Consider the following 22,610-nt stretch of genomic DNA (forward strand, 5'->3'; position numbering starts at 1 on the left):
CCTTCAGACATGATACCTAAACCCTAGTTTAGTCCTCTTAAATGTGGGCGGGGTTGTTGTCACTCACTGCTCCGTCCACGATCACTGTACTTCTTCATCACCGGTGACACAGATGGAAGTCTGCACCTCATTTATCGTCCACAGAACGAGGCTGCACGCCGACATTTTCAGAACAAAATAAAACAGGCTGCAGTGAGAGTCTCTCTCCATGAAGGTATTTAAAAATAGCAGGTTTGTGCATTTAGTCCTTCTCAGGCAAGCTCAGGGGTTTAGTGTTGCCGGAGCCCACAGGAACAACGCTCCACAACATTTTTTTTTTTGTCCAAGTGAGGATTAGAACATATGCAGTTCACATAATCCCGTCAAACTTAATGCACATAAATGCTTGAAGATCCACTCATGACTAAAAGTATATGTCATATAAAAACTAAAGTGATGGTCAAAGTTGTCACAGTGACATTTAAGGTGTGTTGATGGATTCACGTCATCAACTCATGCATTGAGTAACAGTTATTGGTCTGTTAGTTATTTTTTTCTCTACAGCTGCTGTGAGAGGCAGCAAAACATCCTTTCATTTTATAGTAGCAGTCTATTAAAAGTCGGTATGAACAGTGGTTACATGAGCCTCAAAACCAGACACAACTCAGCCCTGAGCAGAGTGACCGTCCTCTATTGACCAATCAGACTGCAGTGTTCACAGCTCCACCTTTTAGTACCAGATCTGTGTGCTAGGTACCCCAACAGAGGGGGGACCAAACATGGGGACGGTACAGAACGGTTCCATTGGTACCATCCACAACTTTTCACAGTGGAAACAGAAAAAAGCGTACTGAACTGAACTGAACCGTGCCGAACTGCTCGGTGGAAACGGGGCTTAACACATGATGTGTGTACCTGAACCTTATCGGAAACACTGATCTTATCATGTGTTGGTATTTGGTTCAGTAATTTCATCTCACCACATCCAAAGAAGAGCTTCTAACTAAAAGGATAAAGTTGGATGTAATATATACTTTTTGTTATTGTCAACAACAAATCCCATGAAAACACCAAAACCAACAAGAATTCCTCCTTTGCCTGTGCAGCCAAAGCCTGATAAAGCTTATTCCCCTGTGCCAAGGAGCTCCATTGTTGACCAAAAAAACTATTAAAAACACATCAGTGAGCCACATCGTATCAATCCACATCTGAAAATAGTCCCCAAACAAATGCACTGTTTATTCCTCTTTGTTTTATGTTTGGTGAATAACTACAGAGCCCAGCTGCTTTGGAAATTAAACTAAATGATCTGCTCTCAAAGATTAATATTTTTTAGTAGAAACAAATGGGCTTTGGCTGAGGGCCACATGCAGGGTAGGGCAGGCAGACAGTACTGAGGAATGAACTAATGTATTGTTGGTTTTGGACTTTTTTTGTTGAATTTGTTTACAATAACAAACTGTTAGGATAAAGTGAGTGTTGAAACATGCTGATGAATGAGATTACTCGACGGGGAGGGTTCAAGGTCCTACATCAGGACACCATGGGGTGTATTATTATGTTTATGGTATGGCTGCAAAGAAATAAGTTTAACCCATTGCTAGCTCCAAATTAGAACCGATTTTGCTAAGCAACAAGAAAGAAGAGGTATCTTTTCGCTTGGTTTTTGAGACAGATCTGTTTTCATATCTCAGTTGAGGGTGAAAAAGTTTCGGTGTTGTCTGGACACAAGAATTTTAATGATTTACATCTTCATGAAGCTTGATAGCTGCGGAGCTCATAGCTACAGCTTTTAAAACAATGTCAAAATAGTTTTGCAACAGAACACTCCTTAAATGCCTGGTAAAAATGTTGACGATAAAGGAGAAGGAGAAGAAGAAGCCGAAAGAGGCACAAAGGTTGAAGAAAAAGAGACTGAGCTAAATGAGAGAAACAGGGTGAGAAAGACACAAACAGGAGAACTTAAAAGTTCAAAGCAGGATATGGTTAGAGGCAGATGGCAGGGAGGGGAGAGCGGAGACGGAGTAGAGGACGAGAGATAAAGATAGAGACCGACTGCCAGAGTGAGAGGAGGAGGAGAGGGTGAACTTTGAGAACGACAGGAGAAAGACAACGCGAAGTTAAAGGGGAGAGGACAGAAATGAAATGTGGGGAGAGGTAGAGGGAGCAAAGGCTAGGTGGAAGAATGGATATTGGAAAGGACAGAGGCAGAGAAAGAGTGATGCAACCCGAGAAGATAAGAAGGATGGGATGTGGCAGCGCCGGGGGGGGGTCAAAGGAGGAGGTCAAAGAATCAGCACTGCGTTGAGACTGTCAAGGACATTCGAGGGAAGAAGCTGCAGAAGGTCAATTCAGCATAATATTCCGAGGGGCGTTGTGCTTATAAATACTTCCTCTGATGACATCAGTCAGAAGAGGATTATCATTTCACTCTCCTACAACAGCTCAATGCCACCTAAAGGCAGTCAAAGATATTTAAGGCAGGGACCTTTTCTAAGTTATTAAAGTTTTTAATAACAGGGTCTCTCACTTTGATAAGACTGCAGATTTAATAACGCACAAGAACACACCCTGTAGAATTATGATTTCCTCAGAAACTCCACATGAATGTTCGCTGACTTACAATAGCAAGCATAATGTGGGAAAGTATCTCTCCTCTTCTCTCCACTTGTCACATAAAGCACAAGGGCAGCCGCTTCATCATCAAAGCCAACATCAAAGTCAAACTTTATGGTTTTTTGCTAAGATGCAAATAACTTTTTATGTAAATAAAGTCACACATCCGTTCAAAGTGACTTTACGGAGGAGGAGATCAAAGGAATATTGGCGTTTCTTGCCACTGACATGCATATGCGCGCATATTATTTGGACTCGGGGAACACGGGGAGGGCCAGCGAGGAGATAACTGGGATGGACAGACAGGATAAAAAGATGACATGAATGAAAGATGGAGAACAGAGAGGAGAGGCTGGGGAGGGGGTGGATGTGAACGACAGATAGGGAGGAAGACAGAGAGAACAAACAGTGTCAGGGTAATGTTAATGGGGACAGGGATCTTGTCCTATGAAATATAGATGTTTCTGTTATGGGACATGAAATATACATGAAACACTACGTTTGACATCTGTACCAGCTGCGTTCAGAGGCCTGTCTGAGGAGATGGAGGGAAGAAGGAAGCGAATGAAAAACAGCAAAATGAGAGGCATTGTAACAAGGAAGAAAGGAGGGAGGGGATGGACAGACAAAGGGAGAGACAGGGAGAGAGACATCAGAGCAAGACAAGAATCTTGACAGCCTTTCATCCCGGGCCAGTGGGGGCACTTTTTTTCGTTCTTTTCTTCATAGACGAGGGTTTTTCCTCAGATGGGGATCGATATTTTATTGTTTCTTGTTGTGCTGTTGATCCTCAGCGTTTAAGTGTTAATCTGAGGTCTCCACTTTGTGTGGTCATGACAGGACCCATGGGAGTTATAAACAGAGCAGGCCAACTAACCTCATCAGGCTCACATGTATCCTTTAGCCCACGGGGTCACGGTCCCTACAACTTTTCTGACCCCATCGACAAAGGCGGTGGTGGTGTCAGTAGGGAGGTCATTCACAGACAGATGAAAGCTACACGAGTAACACAAGTCAGAAAAGATGGATGTCTTTTTTTTTTCACTTTTGCAAAAATCTCGCAGTTATTTAAAGTAAGAGCAGCATTTACCTCCAGTTCCTCTTCTCTAGATCTCAGGTGACACCAAATCTGGCCACTGTTTGGAACAGAATTTGACTGTTATTCTCTCAGTATTAAAGATTGGAAGAAATAAGATCAGAACTTTTTATGAACTGTACAGAAATTGTAAGATATATCTCCTTTCTCCTTCCTCTAGAGGCTAAGTACAAACTAATCTCCAGGAAAATGTTTGTGCTGTATGTTTCTGCAAACTGCACATTCCCTACATTTGTACGTTATTTTGTAGCGGATACGCTAAAACTAATGTTTCTCAACAACTCTGTGGTCACGGTGTGGTTGGGTTTAGGCACAAGAATCACTTGGTTACGGTCAGGGGAGCACCCATAATTGGCGGCACAAAGGCTGCTGTAAAGGTTGCAATTTATTTAGCGAATGCAAATTTCTCAAGCCAAGCAGTAGCCTCTTGATCTATATTGTGGAGGGAGACTAGACCTCCTTTTAGTCTTTGGAGAGGGCAGGCTTCAATAATATGCTCCATGGTTTGCTCCTTTCCACAAGCACACATTGGGCTCAAGCTGCTCCCCCATCTGTGAAGGCTGGCCAAGCAGGGACCTTGACCAGTCCTAAATCTGTTCAAGGTGGACTACTGTCTCCTTGGGAGGTTGGTGCCAGAGACTGGTTGAGTCGGGTCTGACACTAGATGTTTGCTTGGGATGTCTTTGGATTCCCATTCAGACACCCAGGCAGACAGGGCATCAAAGTCAGTGGGTGGGGGGTCCTCCCAAATTGGATGTCTAGATCGGAGACGAGCAGGTGGTGGGTTGAAGATGTCGGCGTGGATTGGTAAATGAGAGAAGTCTTTGACCTTTTGGAGCGTCCTATAGGTGAGTTCAGTTCGTGTGATGTTGGGGGGGAGTATGTTAGATAGGACAGGGAGCCAGGGGAGCAGCGTTGAACGAATAGTTCCAGTTATGATTCGTATAGTGGAGTTAAGTTGGGTGTCTATGTGGTGCATGTGGGGTGACCTGGACCAGACAGGGGCACAGTATTCTGCTACAGAGTATGACAGGGTCAAAGCTGAGGTGCGCAGTGTGGGGGCTGCTGGGCCCCATTTTGCACCTGCAAGTTTGCAGAGGAGGTCATTTCTGGATCTCACCTTTTCTGCCGCTCCTTTAAGGTGTTCCTTGAATGACAGTGTCCTGTCCAGAGTCACTCCCAGGTATGTTGGATTAGGGACATGTCTGAGCTGATGTCCACTCAGTCTGATGTCCAATTGTTTGGCAGCTTCTGAGTTTCGAAGATGGAAAACACTAGAGACTTTTTGCTGGGCTTGGTTATAGGCGCAAGGCTTTGCAATGAGCTGGTCAAACACACCCAGGTTCGGGGCTTGAACCATACTAGAAAATGCAGCAATGTGTCAGTGAGAAAAACATCTAGGTCCAGTGGCTCAAATGCCATGATGTGTTGGCAAAATCGCCCAGATATGGTGTCACAGATACCAGAAAAAAACTCCACGAAGGGTTGGCTGAACCTAACCAATGTTGTTGTCTGCAGCTTGGCCAGTGTCTCGTCTAGGCGACCAGTCATCCACCATCCTCTCCATCTTACGATGACAATAGTCAGCTCATATATTATGTCACTTTTGAAACGTGCACATGATGCGTATGAAACATGCAAGTAATAAATTCTACCTTTGCTTTGGTCTGTGTCTCCTGCCATTACAAGCCAGTCCTGGAGCAAGAAAATTAATATTTTACATTTTCTTCATGAAGCTTGTTATCTTCAGAGCTCATAGTCACTGTTTTAAAAACCATTTCAAAATGGTTTTCGAAATGGTTCGTGCCTCAAACAATGCTGGAAAATGCAGCAATATGTCTGTGAGAAAAACACCTTGGTCCAGTGGCTCAAATTACTGCGATGTGTCGGCAAAAAACAATCAGATACCCACATTTGATTGAAAAATATTGAATTCAGCTATGAGCCAAACAATAATAATCCCATTTATCTACATTCATTTTAATATATCAGTTGAAAAAGTTATCAAATAATAAATTCTACCTTTGCTCCTGTCTTTATCTTGTTGCTAGGATCTAGTATGACAGGCAGAATAAGCAGCATCGTCCCCACACACAATATTTTGCTTGTTGAATGTGCTGATTTTTATTTTATTACAAAGGCTTGTTCCCAGTCTGCACAAAGGGCAGTGATTTAACCGCGCAGATATATCACTTGTCACAGGCTATTGATATCACTAACACTTCATCTCTGCCTCTGTCTCCCTCCAGTTGCTAGGAACCAGTATGAGCGAATGGGCAGTGATGTCACCATGCAGTGCGGCTCCCTGGACAACGATGCATCAGTGTCATGGAAGGTGAATGGGACAGACGTGAAGGCCCAGCACCGTCTGGAGGGTCCCAGACTGATACTGACCGAAGTCGACCTGGGCCACAACGGACTCTACAGCTGCTTCCAGAACCCTCACGGGGAGAGGCGCGACACCATCTACCTCCACATCGGCAGTAAGTGGCCAGACAATTGCCCGCCGAATATCATTTCAAATTGATGAATCTTTAATCATCCCAAAGGGGGAAGTGGGTCATTGCAGCAGTAAAGAGTGAAAGGGAAGAGCAGAATAGAAATGAGATAAAAAAATATGTGGTGCAATTGACCGTGATGCAATTACAACGCCAAAAGAAACACATGAATTAATAATGAGAAGTTTTATGAATTTCAGCTGGCATGCATGTGCAAAGCAAAGACGAAAACAATGCACAAAAAATAGAACTTGACTTGCAGCTGCAATTAACTGTTGTGACTTCAAGCTCCACGGACATGTATTGATTATGTTATGGCTCTGTAATGGCTGCCCTGCTGGGCGTACACTCATGGTCAGAGCAACAGGCTGCTGGCCACTGACTTGTGAGTGCTTCTAGAATATTGTTGTACCAATCAAGTAGGTGCTAACTGGGTAAATCTGGTAGCAGTTGTTGAGCTTGCTGTCTGAAGAGGTAGGGGACATATGATTGGCTGAAAGGTGAGAAGGTGGTGACGACACACTTGTCGGACATCATGGAAAAAAGCGTGAATTATGAATGAATCATAAAATTAAAATGAGACTTCTTGAAATAAAAATGACCAGAAAAGTTCCATAAAACTGATGTAATAAAGTTTTATGATAATACAATTAGTTTCAATAATTTTCCTAAATCATCTCACTTTTATTTCGCTTTCCAAAATTTATTCATCTGATTTTTTTCTTTCATATTTATTTATTTATATTTAAAAGTGACATTTTTGTGCCATGAGCATATTTTTGTTGCTTGCACAGTCGAGCCCTTTAGCTAAATGACAAATTTTAATAGTAAGTTATAACATCTGAAGGGCTGAATATAAAACTTGAATTGTGATGAGTCTTGATAAGCCCTTACAGTAGGAGACGCCACCAGCTGTCAAGCTCTAATGATTAGTTGTTAAAATGACATTTGGTCATTTTGCAGTTATGGCTGTGCATTTTAATAATCATACAAAAGCCCAATGAGAGTTGGCAACGGCCCCCTTTGAGATCCATTATTCGGATAGTGAAGGTTTTATACACTGAGCCTGTGCATAGTAATGGTGTTGAGATAGGATAGACTTGTAAATGACAAGGAGTCTTGAGGACAATTGGAATAAAAACACCTTTGTTAAATATGGTATTTAGCTAAATGTCTTTATGCGTGTGAGGATTAACTTTTTAAACCGCACGCTTTTAACAAAATGAACAAAAGGTGCAGAGGGAGTGTAATCCTTTTGGTCATTATTTAAAGGTTTCCACGCTGATATTATTGATTTAACACCTCATTCTGCATGGCTATCTGAACAATAGGTGAACATCAGTTAATTCAGTGGTTCTCAAACTTTTTTGTGTCCAGGATCCCTAAATTGATAAGATTTAACTTCAGGGACTTCATTCTGGAAAAAATTAGGTTGTTAAATATGATCAAGACCAGAATTCTATAGCTGTCAGCTACAGTTAGGGAGATAGTGAAACCTATTATCAGAATAGTCACTCTTATGACCAAGGGCATGGGTTCTTTCAACATTTGGGAGGGACATACACTAAGTGGAGGGTCTGGGTGTCCTCCCCCAAGGACGTTTGGGCATCAATTTATGGTGGAAATGTCATGGTACTTCCGGCTTTATTAACCGTGCATAGTTGCTTTATCGTCTTTCCGTTTTATGGCAGGTTGTAGTCATTGCTTTTGAGGTTGCATACTGCCAGGTATACCTTAGGCATTGATGCATCTATGAGTCTCAGTCTAGCAGTTTGTCAAAATAAAGGTACTTAAGTCAGGGCCACCTTAGTGAAAAAAAACTTTATTTCCATTTGCAGTATTATATTTGGCGGTATGGCTCTGTTCTGGAGCCTCTCTGCTTTTCCTCGGGGCTACGCAGAAAACCTCTTCCATGCGCCTACATGAAAAGCCTAAGGCAGAGAGAGCACACTTCTCTGCCCTTCCATGTGCAAACAAGGAAAGCCTAAGGCAGGGAGAGCAGCATTAATAAGTCAGACACAGCATAAAAAGGAGGAGCTGGGGTGGAGGCAGGTTGCTAAGCAGCTTGCAGAGGAAGCAGCAACAGTAGGCAGGCCAGAGCAGTTTAAATAGGGCACCCTGAATGAGATATGCCAATTGGTTGCATAGAAAGGAATCATGTGATCTATCAGGTGACTCCCTTCCATCAATCAGCTGATCCATCAGTTGATTGGGCTGCTTGAGATCAGTTGATGTAGCTGGGATGTGAGATGAGTTCAACGTTGTGTCCTGCCTGAACTAACGCTATGCTCAATTTTTACCACGTTAATGTTTTTGGGGTACAAAATATAGGCCTATGCTTATGACTTGAGTAATTAAATAGTGAAAATAAACTATTCCCGTTTTTCTGGGGACCCATGGAACTCCCTAAAGTCCCCTTGAGGGTCCTCAGGCTCCTGGTTGAGAACCACTGCACATTACAACATGTACTGTATTTAAAGGATTCCACTGTATTTCCTCAAGTAAGCAGCATTGGCTTTATCTAATGTAAAACCAGCATGAGAGTGTTTTCAATTTTATTTATTTTACATCCACTAATACCTTAGATTTATTGTGACAACTCCCTCCTCTAATCTGTGCCTGAACCACCTCCTCTCTCCGTTGGTTTGGCTGTTTGAATACATCTGTCACTACACTAATGCTCTGTCATTGATGGCTGCCTGTTTATTCTTAAATGACAGGTCTGAGAAAAACATTCGCTTGTCAACAGTGAATTCATGTTTTCTTTTTGTGGCAGATGAAAAAAAAAAAAAAAGGGATGCACTTCTGCATTATCTCTGCCGGCCAGAATTTCCTCACATATAAGTGTTTACTTTCTATTCCGCTTTATTTGTGTGTGTTGGTAGCATAAGGAAGAGGTAACATTTTAAATTAAATTTCCTCAGGAATCATGCTGCTGCAGCTGCTAGCTGGCTAGCAGGTGAAATTAGATCCATCTTTGGCATCAGTCATGGCAGGCCACTTCAAAACGGTGCCAAAAGTGACACGTTTTGATATACTGCAGTAGAGGACCCTTAATTCATCACTCCCATGGCATTGAAAAATATGAGCCCTTACCAGATTTCTTATTTCTGACACTTTTGTACTATAAAATCCACCTCGGGTCTAAATCAGAGTAAGGTAGATTGAAAGAAAGGTAGACTCAGGTAGAGTCAAAATGTTACCTCGGTGAACGACTTTGATCCCATTTAAGTCGAGTCTATGTGGGAAAACAAAGCAGTGTGGGGACAAAGTGAAAAGGTGGCAGCTAAACAGGAAACCACACCTGTTTGATCCCATCTTACTTGTCAACAGAAGCAATTTTAAAGCCAAGCACACCACCCATCGAGACTCGGTTCCAAGCTGAGGCAACATTCCCATGCAAATGCTTGATGAATGAGACTATATGTGAGTGTGACAGTTTGGCTAATCATATCGGCTATGATGAATTACTGGATGCTGAAATAATACTGAATTAATGGGAGTTTTATGTTATGGTAGATTATGTCAGCGGGGTGAATAATGCAATCCATAAACAGAGCAGAATGAGTGTGAGAAAGAACGATGAAGACATGTATGTAGCCCATGTCTTTGTGCAAGCCACTGCATGTGTGTGCATGTACGTATTTTCGCCAGTGGTAATTTCCTGCATCATAATGGCACTTTGGTGGTCTCCAACAGCGTGTGTGTGAGGCAGAGCGAGATAGTTGCACCGTGTAAGTACTCATCGGGGATCAATTACAAGTTTGCAAGAACAACACCTTAGCGGTCGAGCCTGGCAGTGAGTGTAATTGTCTTGATATCAGTTGGTGATTTTATGACATGTCCGAGGCACACGCCGGGGGGCAACATCGACTTTAATTCTACATTCAAACTACAGAAACTCAGATCCTCATCTCACGCTTTTCCTTTTCGTCTAGCAGTTTTGTTTTCTTTTAAACCTGTCATCACCACCCCACTGTTTCCCGCTATTCCTGTGCTTTTGTTCCTTGTTTTCTCTCCGTCTTTCTCTCTATTTTTATCTGCTTTTTCATTATGTTAACTGTCAACTAAAACTTTAAAGGGTTGCGCAGACACAGTGATAACGACACCATGACAGGCTACACTTGTCGTCATTACCATCATGATGATAGTTTGATTTTATGCAGTGTTTATTACTTACACCGGGGGCTTGTTATGTTTTACACAGATAGAAGTGTTATCAGGAGAACGGCGCAGAGCCATCTGTCTATGCCTTTTTACATTTTTCTCCTTCACCCCTTTGTCTCTCTTCACCTCAAATTTCGTGATTATTTCTCATCTTTCTTGCTCTTTGTCTGTTGCCTCTTAATATCTGCAGCGTTTTGGTCTTTTTTCATCCTTTCCTAAATCCGTTCTTTCCGTCTCACCCTCTCAGTCCTCTCATACATCCTCTCCCCCTCCACCTCTCTCTGCCTCTGTGTTTTGGCTTCTAGTTTGTGGCGGCATCTGTTAGCTGGGTGTTTACACTGGTTTGCATTAAGAACAGAGGACGTCATACCATGACCCCGAGCCCGTCTGTGTGTATGTGCGCTCGCTCCACCTTCACACCACTTTTATGGAGCTTTTGTGATCTTTCTCCAGGAGTGTGTCAACATTATGTCAGCACGGTGAGACGGCAGTTGTGTGCGTGTTGACTCGTGTTTTTATGTGAAAATCCAGTGCCGCTCTGATGTCTGTTTCTCTTTGCATTATTTCAACATAGGGTGTTTATATTCTGTCTGTCACTTTGGATACATACAAAGCTACAGTTACGTACAGAAAGTACAGAAATATGCAAAAACATCAAACTGTGTGTGTGTGTGTGTACGCTGATGGATAGAGGCGAGTACTTGTGTGTGTGCATTTGTGTGCTAAGCTGATACACACATGGCAGGATGTTATTGCCCTATGGTGTTTAAAAAAAAGATGCCTATCTCATCTGTAAGCAAACACTCAGAGACACACACATTAACACAGACACACACAAGCACACTCCAGCACCACAGTGCTCGCTGACATCTTTAGACGCTATCTTCCAAAAGAGAAGTTGTATACAGTGATAGAGAGATAGAAAGTGACAGACTGATAAAGAAAAATGAAATAGCGTGGACAGTGAAAGTTCATTATGATTTAATAAGTAAGAGGTCATAAAACTGGAAAGCTCTTTGGTGAAATACAACATCCTTTTCCTTTGCTGTCACAACAGGGGAGTTATTGCTTTCCTGCCCTTTTCTGGCTTTGTCCATTCTTCTATCTATTGCTGTCTTGAATGGCCGTCAGCTAGGCAATTTATAGCACCACAACATGGGCTGCACCCGGCCAGTTATTCAGCCTCCCAGCTAACACAACATCAGCTGCAGAGGGTCATATATCCAGCCGGTCACCCCGGTGACCTGTCACACGGTCAGCCTGCAAGACACGTAGGCTGCCAGGAAACAGTCAGTTAGCAGACCTGAAGTTATTGCACCCGTAAAAGTTTGTTACAAGACAAGAGTTAGGGCATCATTGGCAATTTATGAATGGATGGACTGGTGGGTGGATGGAGATAGAGAGATAGATGGATGGATGGATGGATGGGTAGATAGGTAGGTAAACATTTATATTAAAAGATAGGTATGTAGGTAGGAAGGCAGGTAGGTAGGTACAATAGGTAGATAGATAGGTGGTTAGGTGGATATAGGGAGATAGGTAGATAGATAGGTAGGTCCATATAACGGTAAATGAACAGGCAGATAGGTAGATAAATAGGTAGGTAGGTAGATCGGTAGATCGGTAGATGAAAAGATAGGTAGGTAGGTAGGTGGTTAGCTGAATATAGACAGACAGACAGATAGATAGACAGATAGACAGACAGACAGACAGACAGATAGATAGATAGATAGATAGATAGATAGATATTTTGGTAAATAGGCAGATAAATCGGTAGCAAGGTAGGCAGGTACATAGGTAGATAAATAGGTAGATAGGTAATTAGCTGGATATAGGGGTAGATAGGTAGGTCCATATATTGTAAATAGATAGGCAGATAGGAAGATAAATAGGTAGCAAGGTAGCTAGGTAGATAAATAGGTAGCTTGATAGGTAGGGAGATAAACAGGTAGATTAAAAGATGGATAGGTAGGTAGATAGGTGGTTGGGTGGATATAGGGAGATAGGTGGGTTCATATATTGGTAAATAAATAGGCAGATAGGTAGATAAATAGGTAGGTAGGTAGGTAGGTAGGTAGGCAGGTGGATACAGGGAGATAGGTACATAGATAGATAGGCAGATAGGTACAGGGAGATAGGTACATAGATAGATAGGCAGATAGGTAGATAAATAGGTAGGTAGGTAGGTAGGCAGGTGGATACAGGGAGATAGGTACATAGATAGATAGGCAGATAGGTAGATAAATAGGTTGCTAGGTAGCAAGGGAGGTAGGTGGATAGGTAGGTAGGTGGACTAATATAGATAGATGGACTTGAGCTGTGATCACAATGGCAACCCAAACAAATCAGGCCATGCATATCTAAAAGCTCTGTCCCTGATCACTCCCCATCTTAAGAGCCCATTAGCCAGTCACTCAGCCTGCCAGCTGACACTAGACAAGAACAAATACTCTTTTTTCCCCAAAAAAATCTTGATGGATAATTCACAGGACAAAAAGGGCACTCCAGACGAAGTACTCCCATCATGGTAATGACAAGATTGTCAGCATATGTAATGAAGAAAAACATTTATATTGTGAGCAAGAATGGCGTCTGCTTAGTAATGAATTTATACCATAAATCATCACACAAGAAAAGACGGGGTTCTTCCTCTAGGTTTGGCATTGTCTCATTCTCGTAAACAAATCCAGTCTGAGCCGCTCTCAGATCACAGCGGTGCCATTATGTAAACTCTGGTGCGGTGTGGACTTTTTTCTTCTTAGCGCTACAGACGATAACAGAAGTCTTAGCCGCCAGTGTTGTGGCCGTGGGTTGGATTACGAGGCCAAGTCCATTTGGCTTTTGTTAAGGTGTGTTTGTACGCATGTGGTTAGTTCTAGAAACCCATAGGAAAGGGGAAAGCTCACAGAAGGTCACGAATGCAACAAGATCTACTCTTTGTCTTTCCTTAAACCTTCTTCAGTCTTTCAGTTTCTGTCTTGCTCTTTCATACTAGCAAATAAGAGAGGCTGTGAGTCTAGTACTCATGGTATCAGTCCCTTCAGTATCTCGGGGTGTTTTGGGTGATTGGAGTTTTAACAGCATTAAAACTGTAAAAACTGTCAAGTACCAAAAGCAATAATCAAAAGTTTGGTTTGACTTGTAATTTTGTTAACGTTATCCTTGAGCAGATAGCGCCAGTTTTAGAGTATTTTATCTCAGCAAAGTTCTTGTATTTGCCATTGGTACCATTGCAGTGACGAATGTTCACTTTCTGGAGCCTTGCCCTATATTTAATTAGAACTAGTCCTTTACCCTTATCTAATATCTACCTAATCCAAGGAAAAAATATTAAGCAAAATTAAAGTGGGCACACTAAGTTTGCAGTTAGACAACCCTTTCCTTCCCAGTTGGTTAAATTAAGTGTTTACCCCAAACCTAGCCTATGAAACACCACAAACACATGCACGTACACACACACACACTGATTGGCCGCCTTCAGCCTTACTGAGGATAAGCTGAAGAAGGAGTGAGTTCTCTTGTTAGATTGATGTGCATCTCTTACCCTCAGGCAACTTATTTCCACACACACACACACAGACACACCAATTGGTATCTATTTCCTTTCCGTGGGCAGCTTGTTTTTGTGTGTATCCCCACACACACACCACACTCACTCACTCACTCACTCACTCACTCACTCAGGGGGCCCGTGCTACATCGCTGGGTAATGGAATTGTCTTGTCTCCTCGCAGACAGATCGCTATGGAGGAGGGTGAACACGTCGAGCTCCATCTCCTCAGGGACTTCCTGTTTAAACCAGGAAGTATTTGCCCCCCACATGTAAGGGCACAGCCAGAGCTACTCAGCTTCCATTTTAATTACTCGCCATGCTTGTCCCACTACTCGGCCAATCATGATAAATAGAAAACACCTGCATAGAGGATTTACACGGCCTTAGAATTGAATTCAACAGTTTGTCAACCTCAGCCGGTCTCTGGGGTCTTATTGCTGTCAGGAGGGGAAGCAGCCCACTCTGCTGAAATGTTGTGAAATGAGTGTTTTGAAGTCTTAAACTCGAATGCAGGTTCGGAAGGTAAGACCTGGAGGATTGACAAATACAGGTTATAGCTTCAATCTCAAATAACCATGAAAGTAAATCTTGATGAAAGCCAGGTGGAACCATGTCTCTAGTTTTTGGTGCTGATCGTGCCACTTTAATCCAATGGAAAGAGAGGTCTGTCAAAACATCGATGTGCAGGGTAAAAAATAATTGTATTTTAGGGTTTTGCCCAAGTTTGCAGCACTTCCAAGTGTCCTTGAGCAAGACCAGGACTTTCTGCCGCTTCAGAGGAATAGTACTGCAGCGGACCTTTGACTCCTAAAGAGAAAGTAGGACTTTCCTGCAGGAATCAATAAAGCATAAACTGAACTGTTTGTCAGGAAGACTGGATGAGAATTTTAATGCCAAGCGTAACTTGAGCCGCAGTGCAACTTGGTTGTCCAGTTTTGTGCTCAGTAACAACTTGATAAATAAGATAAAAAACACAATTTTTTTTAATAAATAGGAAAATTGATAAACTTGAGAAGGTTCTAGCTGCAGTGGACTGATTTTCAATTGGATCTCCGGAGCCATTTTGGCAGGAACATTTCACTCAAAGAACCAGATTCGTCAATAGTATTCAAAAATCCAAATTTCTCCAAGAATGAACAAATCTGATATTCATAAAATCCTTGTATCCTGCATTCAAAAATTCAGATCTACTCCGGCTTCCTCCCACAGTCCAAAGACATGCAGGTTAACTGGTGACTCTAAATTGTCCGTAGGTGTGAATGTGAGTGTGAGTGGTTGTCCGTCTCTATGTGTCAGCCCTGTGATAGTCTGGTGACCTGTCCAGGGTGAACCCTGCCTCTCACCCAATGTCAGCTGGGATAGGCTCCAGCCCCCCATGACCCCTAACAGGATAAGCGTTAGACCCACTTATACAGTGGTATCGATGTGTTACAGTGTATTAGATATATGGTCATTAGGCTACTGTATTTATAAATGATAAGTGCAATACAGCACTGCACAATATAATACAGTGGCATGGAAATGTTATTTATGGGTCCTGGAAATGGAGATCGGCCCCAGTGCTTGAGGTGAGCCCAAGCACTGAGCTCCGCAGTGGGACCCTACTGATTTCCCTTGGTGAATTCCCACTCTCATGTGCCTTCACCGTCCTCTGTATCTTAGGTGTTGTGCAAAACATCTGAATATTCATCCAAAGCATCATTGTTACTGCATCTCTCTGTTTCTCCTCTTTTGTTCTGCTCTACATCCCCCAGTTTCTACCCTCTCTGTTTTTTTGCTCTATTTTGCAGGACAACAGCAACTCCCATCACTTTATTGTAGCAGACAACCATAACAAATGGGAAAATGGGCCCGCTTTAAGAAGTCAATGGGTAGCCATGAGGGAAACTCAAACATATTAAAAAAAAAAAAAAAAAAAAAAAAGTCATTGTGTGCTTTGGCCTCTTTGTATCCGTTGGGTATCAGGAGTAATCTGGCAAGACAGATTGTTTTCCCTTTCCGTCTCTCTCAATGTTGCTGTGTCAACGAGAGATGGTGTGGCAAAAGATCCTTGGCAGCATTAAAAGGCCTCAGAAAAATATTTTTGTTCTCAATATTAGGTACATTATATTATATATACATTCACATTATAATTCATGTTTTCTGTAGATACAATATAAAGAAGCACCTGTACACACATTAAAGTTGATCCAAAGTAGAGTTTCAAAGGCACTGAAGCCCAGCCAAGATAGTCTTTTCTCTAAACTCAAGTCCAGTATTCTTTTTAAAAAAAATTCAATTTCTCTCTCCACAACTCTGTTCATCCATCACTCTCACCCATGTATCAGTTTTTCCCCTGACTGCTACTACTTTTTCCCTCCTCATATCTTAAAATTCTGGCCCGATCCCTTGGTTTCTATCTCATTCCATTTCTTTTCTTTCTCCTCCACTAATCCTCTTATACCGCCCCCTAGTCCATCCCATATCACCCATTACTTTTCCCCTCTTCTTGCCATCTTTCTCTCTGTACTTTGGTATATGTAAGCTTCAAGTGAAAGTCTCACACTGCGACATCACAATCTAGGGTGCTCCTGCGGTCCTCACTGGATATCACGTATGTTCCTGTGTATTGTTTGGCTGCAATGTCCATCGACAGTGAAGATAAACACAGACTACTGAATTCTAATCAGTCAGTGATTCCTTATGGCTGCATTGCATTCTGGGCTATTGAGGTAGATTGAAGAATTCCCTCAGAGGTACATCTCAGCAGATTTTAAGATAAGAGGGACATCTGTGTATATGCACTCACCAGCCACTTTATTAGGTACACCTTGCTAGGACCAGGTTCGATCTTTTGCCTTCAGAACTGCCTTAATTCTTGGTGTCATAGATTCAACAAGGTGCTGGAAACATTCCTCAGAGATTTTGGTCCATATTGACATGATGACATCACACAGTTGCTGCAGATTTGTCGGCTGCACATCCATGATGAGAATCTCCCGTTCCACCACATCCCAAAGGTGCTCTATTGGACTGAGATCTGGTGACTGTGGAGGCCATTGGAGTACAGTGAACTCATTGTCATGTTGAAGAAACCAGTTTGAGATGATGTGAGCTTTGTGACATGGTGCGTTATCCTGCTGGAAGTAGCCATCAGAAGATGGGTACACTGTGGTCATAAAGGGATGGACACGGTCAGCAACAATACTCAGGTAGGCTGTGGTGTTTAAACCATGCTCAGTTGGCACTAAGAAAATCTCCCTGACACCATTACACCACCAGCAGCATCAAGGCATTTTGGATATTTTTTCAGTGAGTGTAAGTTTTGCCAGTTCAACAAAAGCAAATACACTTTTAAGTGGCTGATGGTTGTGGGTGACATTGCTGTGGTTCTGATTGGTGATATAGCATTAAAACAGGGTACAGAGAGAGTTCATGCCTAAACGCAGACAGGTTAAAGGAAGAAGAAAAAGCTGAAAATGCAAAGCAGTAAGAAGCTGGAGTTCATAACAGGGTCCCGTAGATCAAGTTGGCTAGGCGCAGTGAAAGTCTCCCCGGGAAGGAGCTGAAGTGGAGGGAGACTAAGTTAGATAAAGCACAGCTAGAGACAGAGGAGCTTAGTTTAAGGAACGGGAGCCTAACACAGGAAATAGTGCAGGTAGAAAGCAGGATTCAGGATCTTTGGGAGGATTTAGCAAAAAATGAAATTGTGCATGCGGTGATGAGAAAAAGTAAAATAGGTGCCGTGCTGCTGGAAAGTTATGAAGCCTTTTATTTTCAAAACATGACCATGCAGAAACGAGTGTTCAAAACAAAAGAGGACAAGACACAGCAACTACATTTGGGTTAATGGTAAAAAATGGTGTAACCTATGCAGATTTGATCGCCACACAAGACCGGAGTTAAGACTTAGTCAAACTGGAGCATTCTGGGAAAGGCACACATCCGTGTCAAAAACACGAGGCTCATGCTTTTGTTTTTCGGTGGCATTAAAGCCAATTGGAGCAAACTTTAACGGCTGGACTTGAGCAGCTGGAGCATCACTTTTAGTCTTCTAAAATGCTGCTCCTTGCTCCAATTAAATTTGCAATGCTCCAGCTCCGTTCCACTCAAATGCTCTGCATGAAACAAAACCGAGGAAGCATGTCTGGTAATTGGCAGTGTGAGATGGGCGTGCTGCTGCTGTCCTAAACCTTCTTGTTCTCTGCTTCCTTTTGCTAATCCCACACCTTCCTCCTCCCTCCGTCTGTCCAATCACACTTGACCCATCCCTTAACCATTTCTTACTCTCCCTCTGCATCATCCCTCTTGTCTCTATGGTGCACCACGATGTTGCTCTCCTCTGTCCTTTTCTTCCTGACATATCTCTGCACCCTTTCCAGATTTTCATAGATGGCTGATCATGGCATTATCAGGTTGAAAATGGTCCTCAGGTCTGTGAATGATATCTGTGATTCAAATAGTGCATTTTCGTCAAACTCTTGATTAAAAAAAAAAGGATTATGTGTAAATTGGAGTGAGTCAGGGCTCATTGTGTTTTCCCTCTCCATCTCTGCGTTGCTTTTTGTCCTGTATATCTCTCCCTTTCTCACTCTAATTACCCATCTAGAGGTAGTGGAATAAACTGACTGACTGTATTATTATCTTGTCTCCTCTGTTCGCTCCGCTTTCCCACAGTTGATATGCAGCGAAACAGAATGTCTGCACTTCGTGTGTGTGTGTGTGTGTGTGTGTGTTTGTGGGTTGTCCATGTAGGTGTTGCTGCCGGTGCCTTTTTGTATGCTTCATATTAATTTGTCACTCTGCCTTTGTGGGTGTGCATGCGCATCTTTGTTTATGCCAAGACTCGCAGCTGCATTTTTGTGTGTATATGTGTGTCTGCGTGGCTGTCACTGTGTGTTTTGTGCATGTGCCAAGAAGGTAAAGGCCTGTTCCCTCTTGATTAGTGTCCAGTGAAATAGAAATTTCTGGGCTGTCTCGGCCCTTTTACGATCTTGTGTGTGTGTGTGTGTGTGAGAGAGGGAGAGAGAAAAATAGGGACGTTGACCAGAAAGTATTCCCCCTGGCTCTGTGTCCAGCAGTGAGGTTGAGCAGTTTGCTCCACTGACGTCAAGCAACTGAGGAATGGTCAGATATCCATGAAAACATGCGCATCGGTAGCGTGTGTGTGTGTGTGTGCCCGCAAAAAAAAGATTCAAATGTCAAATGTTTTGAGAGGTAAAACTGTCCCCTCCTGCTGACCTTCTTCAGCCAGCCCTGGCACATCCTTTCAGTTTTAAAACATCCCAAACCACAGACCAAAACTCGACAAAAGCTTGTTGTCAAAGCACAGAAGTAGAAACTCTTCAGTGCTACAAACATTATCTTCATCATTCTGGGTTGTCAAGTGGAATGCATACACAGACACGTCGACTGATCTCAGAGAGTATTGTAACTTCACTTCTGTCTGAGGCAGTTTTTGACCATATTCAACCGTGATCACCACTCCCAGTATATGAGAAATGAAAATATATATATTTGACGTGACCAGTTATCAAAGGGATCCAGCTACAGCCCTACCCGATTGGATCCCCCCAGTGTCTGAAACTAGGAGATCAAGCTTTTGGTTCATGCTGGCCAGTAGACTTACCTTCATTTCGATGGTCCTGAGGTCGTCCATGTCCGTTGAAGAGTTCTTTTTTTTTCCATTTGAGGGAGGTGTCTGAGTTCGGGTCCTGGTCCATGTTGTTTTGCTGGTGGTAATAGTTAGAGATGCACTGATCCAGCTTTTTCAGTTTCGATCCCGATCCTGATGCTGTGGCTAAAAAGCTATACACCTTTACATGTAGAACAGAAAAGACTAGAGGCATCGGGCATTGATGACTACACAGTTCTTTCCTAAGATAAAATGAGTTCTTTCCTAAGATAAAATGAAACAAGATGAAACCGATTAATGCAATGATGAACTATTTATTTTTTATAAAACTAAACAATTGTGCAACAGCAGTTGAAATAGTGTGAAATACCTCCACACAGCAGATTCTCTCCTTTGCCACATGACGTATGACGTAGCTTGCGTCGCAATAGATTTAAAGGGAAAGGATCGCCTCAGGTATAGGTTGCATTTTCCGATACCCGATCCATCTATTTTGATGATATCAAGGCCGATATTTGATCCAGATATCGGATTGGTGCATCCCTAGTAATAGTGGTTGATGAGTACCTCAAGGCCCGTTTAATCAACCACTGTAAGGTCATTTTACTTCTGACTGGCTGTAGAAGGTGTGCTGTGGTTGGGATCTGGCCAGAAGTGTAGTTTTGTTCCTTTTAGTTCGTCTTATTGTTGGTGTGTATCTCAGCAGTAGGGCGCCATGTTCAGTCTCGCCTCAACGTCCCGACTCTCGCAATACTCACACTCACACTGCCATACTGGTCAAGGTCTAAAGAATTCTGTCTGCAAATTTGAGGTTGATTTGGTCAACTTGTTAGCAAAAGGAAATGAAAGAATAAAACATGTCATTTTCTGTTGTCAGTAGTGGGCTTTGTCAATGGTCTTTAGATGGTACAAACAAAATTTGAAGTCGACTGTATTGAATCTGTAGGAGGAGTTCATTAAAGTATTACCCCTTGGAAATAGCCAAAAATGCGTCAAAGTTGTACAGTAAAATCAAAATGGCTGACTTCTTGCTGGGTTTAGGGTATGGCTCCAAGAGACTTTTTTGTACATCTTGGGATGTTACTTGTGCTTACCAAGTTTCATACATATAGGTGAAACCAGCTTTGGGGGCTGCTTTGTCCAAATTTTGTAGTGGCACTACTGAGCCATAAAATATGAAATTGTTTCACCAATTCTGCTGAGTGTGCCAAGTTTCATGAGTTTTTGAGTTATTTTACCCCCTCAAAAATGCGAAAAAGTGCCCAAAGGAAAAAAATAAAAGATACAACTAAAGTTTATTTGTGTAGGAGTCATTAAAACCAATGTTACAAAGTGCTTTATAGATGAAAAACACAACAATAAAATACACAATGTTTGAATAACCAGGCAAGCAAATGAAGAATGAATTGCCTAAATGTTAAATTTTTGTCTTAATTTCTTTGCTACACCTTCAGCGTTGTCTTCTTTAGGCAACTGTTTAAATGTGCTGCCGTCTAAAAAAGTGCTTTTGGTGAAGGATTCTAATCGCTAAAACAATACATACATAACTGCAAGGGCAACACACTAACTTGAGTAAAACCATGTGGTAAACAAATAACTCGTTGAGGCGTTAAATTCAACCAGTATTATGGAAAATAAAGAGAAAGCCAGGTTTGTGTCTGAAACAGTGAAAGTGTGACTTTCAATAACCTCGTCTCCTGAAACTACTTCTATATTCTGTGTCACATGTCAGGGGAGCTCATCAAAAATAGATTGTCACATATCAGCATTATAAAAGTTTAAGTTCGACCTCAGCCATTGGCAGGTTTCACATATAATACTGCATCATTCATGCAGAGATGTTTCCATGGTTTCCATACAAAATGGTATGCACAACCTAAGCTTCACTGTACATTTCTATTGCTACTTTACAGCTCTGTAATAGACAATTAAGCAAATTAGTAAGCATCCCTTTACGCATATCTGAGAGCCTGCTTATGTAAAAGGAGTGTAACAAACATGTGATGCGTGTGAGGTGTGTGTGGGGAGTTTGACAAAGAGAGGCAATGTGTGTATGTCAATGGATAGAAAGAAATGAAGAAAAACACAAATGAAAAAGTGAGGAAGGAAATAAATGTTTCGATGTGTGCAAGAGAGCAGAGAACCAAATGTGTGGGTGCATATGTCAAATCCAACATGCATATATATCGCATGCATATCCATAAGTGTGTGCATGCTCGCCATATAATGTCTTCCCTGTATATCCTTATATGTGTGTGTAATGGAGTAGGCTCTAACATAATTTCACGCTTCAGAACAAAAGTGACTTCTCCATTTAGTCTATTCAGGCTTTTCTGCAGTATATGATGCAGCAAACTAATCTGCGCTTCCGGAGGAGATTGTTTCTCATTCACTCACTGACTTATTAAGCTGATGATAATATACAGGCAGACTGCTAGTGCTTTCAGATGTGCTCCAGGAATGTATTCTGCTGCACCTAGCCTCTATAGGAACAAAGACAGACGTTTCTTTTGACTCCAAGAAAAGGCTCATGCTCTGCCTAAACAAAGTCTTTATTGAAACAAAATATATATTTTTATAACCGTCATAAAGGGAGATTAACTGCAGGACTGTTTCATTAGAATGCTTTAGTTTTAGCTATGTGTACCTAATAAACTGGCATCTTTGTGTATGTACCCACCTCAACTGTTCTTGCTTCATGCACGGTACATATATGTATACTTAGCATATAAATTAGGATTAGAAGCAGTAACAGAATCAGCACATGCTGTAGTATCTGTGAAGCAGCCGTAGTCATTTCATAGTCTGTATAAAGATAATGGAGGTAGCCGTCATGACATCACTCAGTGGTTTGTGGACTCTTATTTAAAAGCATAGATTCTGGCATTTTGACGGTCACCATCTTTGATTTTTGGAGCTATAAGTGACCATATTTGGACGAGAGGGTGGCGCTAACCCTATATATATATATATACTATACTTACCTGGCAGGGGAGATACCATGATCAAGAAGGTGGTTCACCCAGGGCGAGGCTCGGTCATTGCACTCCGATTGAGCTGACCTCTGCGAATTCCCCAAATGTGGGA

General features: G+C 42.1%; 1 protein-coding gene, 1 long non-coding RNA gene and 1 pseudogene across 4 annotated transcripts in view; 2 read left to right on the forward strand and 1 right to left on the reverse strand.

Annotated features, from left to right (window-relative positions):
• LOC126395214 (uncharacterized) overlaps positions 1-22,610 on the reverse strand; it is a 903,426-nt gene that overhangs the window by 872,201 nt on the left and 8,615 nt on the right. The gene's annotated exons all lie outside the window — the stretch shown is intronic.
• cntfr (ciliary neurotrophic factor receptor) overlaps positions 1-22,610 on the forward strand; it is a 354,906-nt gene that overhangs the window by 190,413 nt on the left and 141,883 nt on the right. For all 3 annotated transcript variants that reach the window (XM_050052470.1, XM_050052469.1, XM_050052468.1), the window contains one exon: positions 5,941-6,174. In XM_050052470.1, coding sequence (XP_049908427.1) covers positions 5,941-6,174 — 234 coding nt within the window. The remainder of the gene's footprint in view (positions 1-5,940; positions 6,175-22,610) is intronic.
• Positions 22,500-22,610, forward strand: LOC126396117 (uncharacterized; annotated as a pseudogene).

Source organism: Epinephelus moara, chromosome 9 (assembly GCF_006386435.1).
Source record: "Epinephelus moara isolate mb chromosome 9, YSFRI_EMoa_1.0, whole genome shotgun sequence".
Lineage (NCBI taxonomy): Eukaryota > Metazoa > Chordata > Actinopteri > Perciformes > Serranidae > Epinephelus > Epinephelus moara.